General features: G+C 34.7%; 1 protein-coding gene across 3 annotated transcripts; it reads left to right on the top strand.

Moving 5' to 3' along the window:
• The first annotated feature begins 2643 nt into the window (after window positions 1-2643).
• LOC116022950 (protein indeterminate-domain 7-like) lies at window positions 2644-5683 on the top strand. Of its 3 annotated transcripts, none has more exons than XM_031263871.1 (4): window positions 2644-2766; window positions 3293-3545; window positions 3649-4048; window positions 4436-5683. In XM_031263871.1, the coding sequence occupies exons 2-4, from the start codon at window positions 3311-3313 to the stop codon at window positions 5418-5420; spliced, it is 1620 nt and encodes a 539-aa protein (XP_031119731.1). In that variant the 5' UTR covers window positions 2644-2766; window positions 3293-3310; the 3' UTR covers window positions 5421-5683. The 3 variants fall into 3 exon arrangements, with proteins under 3 accessions (XP_031119731.1, XP_031119733.1, XP_031119732.1); XM_031263873.1 differs by having other exon boundaries at window positions 2662-2745; XM_031263872.1 differs by lacking the exon at window positions 2644-2766 and adding an exon at window positions 2782-3020.
• The last annotated feature ends 3956 nt before the right edge of the window (window positions 5684-9639 follow it).

The raw sequence follows: 9639 nt of genomic DNA, 5'->3' as shown, positions 1-9639 counted from the left end.
CATGACTCCGTAATATGTATATAAAAAGTTAAGAACATGAAACACTGATGCCATTTTCGCTCAATGGCTAATCAAGAGAGAAGCTTTTTGACTTAGAGGTCGAGAATTCAGGGCCAGTGTATTATTTGTCAAACTGAAATTATTGTAATGTAATGTTTACGATTTATCATATCAAGAAATTACAGAAAGGGAGAATTATTAGAATATAAATTCTTGCACGCACACCCACACAAACATTAATCATATTATTTTATACCCAAAGTGACCCTTCAAGATTAATCAGTTGATTTAATTAAGATTAAGATTGAATTATTTTAGAGAGAGAGAGAGAGAGAGAGATGAGCTGGGATAGCATGTCTGAGAGTACTTGGGTTGAGCAAGATCCCATTTCAAGAACCTAAATTATTGAGGAATAAACACGATAATGACAAAACAAAAGCATTATTTTTATCGATTTTTTTTTTAATTAGTGTAAAAATATATTTTTTTATCTCGTGAAACCAAAAAGAATACTAAAAAACACAACACACATGATCATTTGCCTGTTACACGACATAGTTCAACAAAGTATTGCTGTTAATTAATAATAATAATAATAATTAATTTATTCGGTCTGTGATCTTAACACTAAGTATTTAACTTAATTTATGTTATGGATGCCCGATTATAAACTATTTAGTGCGCCTATGCTCTAACAACTATGCTTTTTCCAATTAATTTGTAACACCACACCAATTCAATAACCCTTCACTAAGTCAATGCAAGATTTTCATTGGCCACCATCCATTACAAAAAAATATCTCAAACAATTTATAAACTTATATAATGGAACTAACACAATTAAATTAGGTTTAAGTTCATGAATACTAATGGTATCAAGAGTTAGTCACTGTCATTTATAATGACTGCCTGTCTAAATTTGATTTTTGCTGTCATCAATTTTTCAATTTAAGTAATCCGTAAATTTCAATAGTATATATCCTGGGAATTGCAATTCAACAGAACCACTGAATTACAATTCATACCCCAAAGAATTCCAATTTAGCAGTGGATTGAAATAGAAAAAATGAATAAATTTACAAATTTGCCATTGATTATAATTACTATTATTATTACACACGGGCATTTTAGTCTTTATATCACTTATTTTTTCACATCCCCAAAATTCTATTACTCCCCACCAAACAATGTAATTTGAATTTCTACATTATTATTTTTTTCACTGAATTACAATTCCTTTTCACGTAATTCCCTCCTCCCAACAAAATGCATGCTATGCAAATATATATCGAAATAGTCCCCCAATCACTTAAAACTTTTGGTTACTCAAAAAGTTCATGATGGTCAATTTAAGAAAAAAGGTAAATATCTTTAAATATCAAAACCAATGCAATTTCCTGGTAAGTTAGGCATCTTTTGAGTGCTGGAAATGTCAGAAATTTCTGCGATGGCTACATTTAGGAAAATGGGGGTGTAGTGGCAATGAAATAAAGAAAGAAAAAGGGCAAAAAAAAAATTATTATAACTATTATTCAATTGCAAAATGAGGGGAGAAAATTAAAATATTAATTACCCTAAAGTTAAGTTTTAGGTCATGGGCATATGTGTTAGCTAGAGAGTTAATCAATGACTCAATCATGGCACTGTAATTAATAGAGTGGAAAAAAAGTTTGAAAGAGGGTCTCCTACACAATGATGTAAAATATATGATTAATCAACCATATACAAATCAGATCCTCTTTTTGGATGGTTGCTTTTAGAGAAATAAAAAACGTTATTTTAATTAATACATGGTGAGTCCATTATATGGACACCCTGCAATTATCTATGTCCCACTTTTCATACCCTTATTATGTACTAAACCATGTGTTACTCCTACGTAAGTTGAGATCTAAACTAATAGGTAATGGCTCCTTTGCATGCTTCAAATCATGCATCATTTAGTGTTATTTTATATATCACAATGATGGAATTTAGGTTTTTGATCTGATATGAACTAAGGGATAAACTTGAGATTAATTAAAATTATAGAGAAAAAGTCACTATTTATAAATACGGAAATTATCTATGGTGTGTCTCTAGTTTAGTTATGATTACTCATTAAGCATTTTTTTGCACGGGTTGGAGTATTGGATTAGGAATAGGAATATAGCTATACAAGGCGGCGTAGCTATTTTTAAGATAAGTATAAAACTATCCAAGTTTTCTTTAACGTCACGAGATTTGGACTATTCAATTGGACGGCGCTACCACGTGCCGGCCTTTCCGGGATGTGGGCCCATGGCCCTAGCGCGTCATCATGATCTTTAACCGTCGTTCACATGACTCATGAGTTAGCAGACTTACGTGTTTAGCCTAACTTTTGACAGATCAGATATGCCTGTATGAAAAGAATCTTGGAGAATTTGAAATTGCAATAATACAAAATATTTAGTTTAAACATTTTGATACAAAATTTATTTTTGGATTGAGAAAAAAATTAGTGGAATCGGGTGGGAGTTACTTTAAAAGAGATGGGGGGAAAAGGGTGGTGGCATTAAGCCCAAAAAATTGAACTTTGTGATAAAAGCAAATAATACTAAAAATAAAGGAGAGAAAAGGTGAGAATTTTTTTTTTGGAAAAAAATTAGTAAATGTGGATTTTTCTGGGTTGGGAGAGAACAAAAGAGAAGACAGAAAGAGCACGTCAGAGAGATAGCCGTAGGGAGAGGAAGGGAGAAAAAAGGATTACTCATCACTGAGAGGGTATCCCTTTCTCATCCACATGTCTCTCTCTCTCTCTATCTCTCTCTACACTTATTTGTTCTTACATGCATGGTTTAAAGAATTGGATTTTCTTGATTTTTAGCAAGAAAAGCCATTGATAAACCAAGGGGAACACAGGGTTCTTCAAATCTTGATTTTAGCAAGAAACCCCCCTTTCTTCTTTTTTTTTTTTTTTTTTTGGTTTTTTTTGTTTTTCAAATTTTGAAAAAACAAGAATTGTCTGTTAGGTTGAGGCCAAAGGAGAGAAGGAGGAGGTGAGGATTTTGGGGGGGAGTTAAAAAAACAAGAAATTTCTGCCACTCTCTCTTACTTAACCACTATTTCCATCTTCTTTGTCCATATTTATCACCACCTACATACTTTATCTTTTTCTCCCTGCCTGGGATTTTTTGTCTTTAGATCAGATTATTTGTCTTTGGATCTCTCCCTCACTCACTCACTATATCTCACTCTTTTCTTTCACTCCTGGTTTAATTTTTCAACAAAGCTCCTAACTTTTTTCCTTTGCCTGCTCACATCTATGTAGATAGATAGCTTTCTGGTGATGATGAAAGGTGTGATGATTCATCAACCAAATCTGCAGCAATCCCCAGCTCTGGACAATCAAGAAAACATGTCTAATGTAACTTCTGCTGCATCTGGGGAAGCCAGTGTGTCTTCTAGCAATGGTGGAGTTTACCCTCATCAACAACACTACTTTGGTGGGAACACCATAAATAATCAACCTCAACCTCAACCCCAGCAAATCAAGAAGAAAAGGAACCAACCAGGGAACCCAGGTTTCATTTTCTTGAATTATATATATACTTTGCTGTTTTTTTGTGGTTTCTTGAAAATGGTTTAATTTTCTGAGTTTTTGGGGGAAAAAAAAAATTAAAAAAGACCCAGATTCAGAAGTGATAGCTTTGTCACCGAAGACTCTGATGGCGACCAACAGATTTGTGTGTGAAATCTGCAACAAAGGGTTCCAGAGGGACCAGAATCTGCAGCTTCACAGGAGGGGCCACAATCTGCCATGGAAGCTGAAGCAGAGAAGCAGCAAGGATGTGGTGAGGAAGAAGGTGTATGTTTGCCCAGAAACTAGCTGCGTTCACCATGACCCATCTAGGGCCCTGGGAGACCTCACTGGGATTAAGAAGCATTTCTGCAGAAAACATGGGGAGAAGAAGTGGAAATGTGAGAAATGTTCTAAGCGCTATGCGGTTCAGTCTGATTGGAAGGCTCACTCTAAAACATGTGGAACAAGGGAGTATAGATGCGACTGTGGAACCCTTTTTTCTAGGTATTCATCTTAACCCTTAACCCCCCTTTTCTTTAATTTTCTTGAGCAAAAATGGGTTGAATTAGGTAGACATATCAAGTATGAACATGAAACATGAAGGAGTATAGTTCATAACTGAAGAACATAAAAAGCTGCATATTTATTGTGGAGAAGAGGGTGTAATAATGTATAGTAATGTAATTAATTAATTACTTCTCCTTAATGTGGTAATCCTACTCATCACTACAAACAAACCAACTAATACTAGCATGGACAGTTGAGTTGATTAATTTCTGGGTTATTATTAGGGTAGATTATGAGCAAGAAAAACTAATAGATGCCCAACAATTTGTATCTATCTTAAAATATGCTAATTTGTTGGTTGAATTGATGTTTTTGATATGGCAGGAGGGATAGTTTCATCACACACAGAGCTTTCTGTGATGCATTAGCAGAAGAGAGTGCCAGAGCCATTAATACTGGGAATAATAATGCATTTCATCATCTCCCTCAGCCCCGTTCCTCGCCGGCGCCGCTCAGTAATATAAGCCTCCATTTTCAGCCGGCGCCGCCGCAATTTGCGGCGCCGCCGTCGTATTCCATCAAGAAAGAGCAGACAAACGCCATCGCCGCCGGTTTCAACCTCCGCCCGGAAATCCCGCCGTGGCTGCTCCCGTGTCCAACCGGAGGGTCTCCGCAGCCGCAGCAACCGCCGCCGCCTGCGGCGGCGATTGACTTTACCCCGTCAATTTTCCAAGAATTCGGTGGGGCCGGGCTGGCGGGGTTCCATTCGGCGGTGGGATCTCCGCACATCTCCGCGACGGCGCTGCTCCAGAAAGCCGCCCAGATGGGCGCGACCATGAGTGGTGGGACCGGGAAGACCGGGGCGGGAGGAGGGGGACCAACAACGTTGGTGATGTCTGGGCCCCACCTCGCTCACGTGTCGTCTGACCAGCCTGCGAACAACAACAACAACCACCACAGCAACGCTGATTTTGGTCTCAATTTGTCGTCACGTGGCGCCGGCGGCTTATTACTCGACGGCTTGGCTTCGTTCGGGGGCAAAACTACGGTGTCCGCGGCTCCACCCTCCGCTTCCCCTGCACCCTCACCTTCCTTTCTTCACGATATGATGATCAACTCTTTCTCCTCCAATAATACCCCCTTCGAAGACCCCCTCTTCGGCTCCTTCTTCAACAACAAAAACCCCGGCGACGGCGTCGTCGCCGGCGACGACATAACCAAGGATTTCCTGGGCTTACGACCACTCTCCCGGTCCGACATTTTCAACATAACCACCGGCGGCCAGCTTGTTAATTCTCCGACCGATCATCACCATAATCATCATCATCAGGGCGGTCAAAGTCAAAAGACATGGCAGCAGCAAGCTTAGCTGCAATCTTATCATCAGATCAGATCAGATCATCTTAATTTTAAACAACCTGCATATGATAATAATCAGTCTTAGATTCTGTCTTTTTTTGTTATGATCGAAAAAAACCTGGTACATTATATGTCAGCAACTCAATTTGCATGCTGTCAGATCAGTACTTCAATATTTAATCCGCTTTTTTATGTTTATTCTTAAATTAATAATCTGTATTTTTTTTTTAAATTTCCTTTCATAATAAAGGGATAGTACTGATGCATAGCAAACCCTAGCCTTTTTTTTTTTTCTTTATAAATTACTCCGTATAATTACCAGCTGTTTTAGACAGTGATGTCTCTATAGCAATAGCATATACTGAATATGTTTTGAGACTAGTTTACAAGCACATAGTTTCGTTTTTGGAAATTGGACATTCAAAATAAATTTATTTTATCTTTTTGGGTGAACAATTAAAAATTCGCAATGTTATTTTTCACCAGCTCAGACACCCCTTTCGGATATAAATTTACAATTATTAAATGTAGGTGACTATAGAAGGGTTCAAATTCCACCTTTATATCTTAGGGTATTTAATCTTGTATTTTGATTATTATTGATAGTTGGTGTTTAAGGTATGGATTTATATATTTATGTATTCATCAAATTAATTGAAAATTTTCATTAGGAACTGCTGTAAAATATAAATTTCATGTTTTACTTTTTAAAAAATATGTTGCCATGTACAACCACGTATGTATTGAGTGTATAATATATAAACATAATTGTGTAGTCTAATTGTCTAAAATTAATTAGAGTGTCACTGGTAAAAAATACTATGGCCCACATGTTGCTTTAGCCTATAAAAAATAATCGATCAACAACATTATAGGTGTGTTGAGTATATATATAATATATAAATATAAATGTAGTCCAACTGTCTATAGATTAGGCTTTTAGTTGATATGTAACACATCCGTCGTCTTACTCTATGTATGAAGCAAGTATTAATTGTACTAGGTACCACCCTAATAACATATATGTGCATGGTACAGAAGGCATAGGTAACAATTATATCAAGTTTATTTAGTTGATATACCACCAAATCTTACCTAAAAGAGAGTTTTTTTTTTTTCTAATATTTACATCTATTTACTACAAGCATAAATATGGAGAATACTCAAGCGTCTTATATCTTTGATTTACAAAAAGTTTTGCAATAGCTACCTAAACATGTACTCTAAATGAAGGACAAAGATCAAATCACCAAAAAAAAAAAAGAGAAGACAATCTAAGTTATCTATCTCACTAGTTTAAACCGAAAATGACATTAGAGAGTTTCTTACATCTTGATCAAAGGTCAATAGATGTATTGGCAAAATGCATGTAATAAATTGTAATAACTACATGACTCCATCCAGTGCACATATATATATTTAATTAAAGCTTGTACCTTGGACTACATCCTTAAAGCCAATGTCTTTATTGCACTCCTTCCTATATTGATTCTTTAATATATGTTGAGATCGAAAGGGTGCAAAGTAAATCTATTTAATTCTACGACAGTGACACAGTAGCTAGCTTGTATTAATTATTTCATCCAAATAAAATCATTTATTATGCGGATCGGAGAAATTGATTGTGATATCTATATAGTTCATGCATGCGTTACTAATTTAAAATCACAAAATCTAAATATAGTGTTCCCAAATAATTACTCAGTACTCATTGACTAATATTTTAACTTAATTTTGGCATTGACTTAATATTTGTGTCTAATTTCGTTATTCATTACAAACTTTATCTAATTTTTGTGAAACTTGAGAGTTAAAAATGTAAATTACTATCTCGTCAATGGTGCTATATATCATCAAATTTAGTATTTGGCATTTGCCAATTTTGCTTAGACAACTAAATCATATCTATGGTGTGCTCCAAGAATATGGTGCCCTTGGGGCTAAATACCGATCACTTCCACAGACAATCGAAAATATTGCGAAGTAATTTTACAGATCCCGAAAGTGATTAGAACCCAAATTTCTTATAAAAAATTTAAAATTTAATCACTTTTGAGTGGTTAGAAATCAAAGGTTTCCAGCGGTATGATTTAGGCACAACACTCAACATCTGAATGAATAGTTGAGTGTTATTAGTTAAATGAGTTGAAAGAAGTTTCAATAGAGTTGAAAAAAATGAAGAATTAGAAACAGATGAAAATTGCTTGCAGATAGTAATTTACGTTTTCAATTATAAAATTTCTAGAAATGATACAAAATCACAGACAAATTACTAAAATAGACACAGATAAAAATAAGTCAAATGATTAGTCGATAACTAAATTGAGAAATATTATGATAATTAATGAGGCAAAACATTTTCACTGTCAATAATGCTAACTAAAGGCTGCTTAATTGATATGCCATATATAAATTGGTCTACACATCAAAGAAGTGGGATGTGCATAAATACATATAGATAAAGACAAACTAAAGTAGATATGATGGTTGTTTAGTTTGTATTTTGTATTTTTGTAAGACACACATGTAAAGACCAAGTTGTACACAAAGCATATAATAATCAGTAATTCAGTAGGATCTCATCACTTTGAATTAAGTGATAAAACGTTGACTATATATATATGATCTTACAAATCTGAATAAACTGAAACATGTATTGCATGTTCCTTAGACAAGAAAAACTACCAAACATAATTCTTGACCGGCCACTCATAATATATAATGCTTTAAATAGTCAAATAATTCCTTGATTTGAACAGGTTGGTGTAGGCGACAACGTGTACTGTACTGTCCATTATTATACTTCATCAAGGTTGTATATTCTGGTCCTGTCAATCACACAAGAATTATTTCAAACAAAATTCTTTGGATCGGAGTTCTTGAATGTGCTCAACAAAATATAATGTTAGGATATGAAAGAGATGGGGTGTATTATTGATGGGTCATAGGTATAAAACACATTGGATTCTTTTTATTTATTATCTATATTTTTTAAGGTATACATGTATGTAGGGTGTTTGTCTATATAATATAATACTCTGTATAAAGTTATAATATAATATATGTTTCGATGATAAAAATATGAGAAATTGGCGTTTTTGGCATTTCCGAACATGATTAGTTTTCATACTATTTGTCTCTTCCAACCATGTGTATGTGTGTGTGTATATATATATATATATATATATTCTTTTTGGGTAAAGAGAAAAATCTGCATATATTATTTAAGGGTATAAACACTAATAACTCTGCTCATGTGTAATAGCTAACAAATCACACAGGAGAGATGAAGAATTGATTGACCCGGCCCTACCATGAGTTAATAAAGAATCTATGTATCTAATAAAACGAAAAGAGGAATTTAAGTCTGCCTTGTGACACTAGCAGACAACTAAGCTAATAATAAGGTGGTAAATCATCATGGGTGGTCCATAACTGATCCGCTAAAATCAAGAAAGAAGTTTTAAACTTAAAACTTTGCGGTTACCAAGTCAATTATTCAACCAACTTGGTTGAGATTGTCCTTAGAAAAATACATACTTGAGTCCATGTGTATGCAACATGACTACATGAATTAAGAGTCCAAACACATGTGCGCAATTACATTCTTAGGAGCGTTGTAGTGAATGAACTCTGACCAAGATTTGACTATATCAATTTAATTCGATCTATGATTGAAATCCAAATACACATATATACATCATGCAAAATTTGAAGTAAAGATATAATTTATTTTAAAGAATAAGTAAAGATATGAATATTGTTAACATATTTAATATAATTGATGTATATAATGTTGGGTGCACATATATATGGAGTCCAAGTTAGCTTGAATTTGAATGATAAAGTTGAAAAAAGAAATGGTAAACAAAAAGGAAAGATGCTATTTGACACCTGATGTGGGTGCAAGTGGGATCCAATCCCGAGGGAGGATCCGATCGGTTGACGCCCGTAAGGCTGTTGTCCTTTACATGCTCATGCATTGCATTTGCATGTACTCTATTCATTATTCTTTTTTATTCTTCACTCCACCTTTACCTTGTCTACACTCCTTGCAATTATTTCCATCTATCCTAGTTTTTTTTTTCTTTTTCTTTCACTCTTTACTGGTTTGATATACTCATTGATTGGCTGGCTAGGAATTATGGTTTAGAGCCGGAGTTGACCTTGTTGTATTTTTGTCCTAACACCAAACTCGTGTCGTGCATCCATAGTGATAGTATCGGAGT

Source organism: Ipomoea triloba, chromosome 6, assembly GCF_003576645.1.
Source record: "Ipomoea triloba cultivar NCNSP0323 chromosome 6, ASM357664v1".
NCBI lineage: Eukaryota > Viridiplantae > Streptophyta > Magnoliopsida > Solanales > Convolvulaceae > Ipomoea > Ipomoea triloba.
The sequence above is the reverse complement of the archived record's forward strand: the minus strand, read 5'-3'. Positions and strand labels throughout refer to the sequence as shown.

Coding starts and splice junctions, on each gene's coding strand:
- LOC116022950 (XM_031263871.1), top strand. CDS start 3,311: ATGATGAAAGGTGTGATGATTCATCAACCAAATCTGCAGCAATCCCCA. Junction 3,546..3,648: donor GAACCAACCAGGGAACCCAG/GTTTCATTTTCT, acceptor AAATTAAAAAAG/ACCCAGATTCAGAAGTGATA. Junction 4,049..4,435: donor TGTGGAACCCTTTTTTCTAG/GTATTCATCTTA, acceptor TTGATATGGCAG/GAGGGATAGTTTCATCACAC.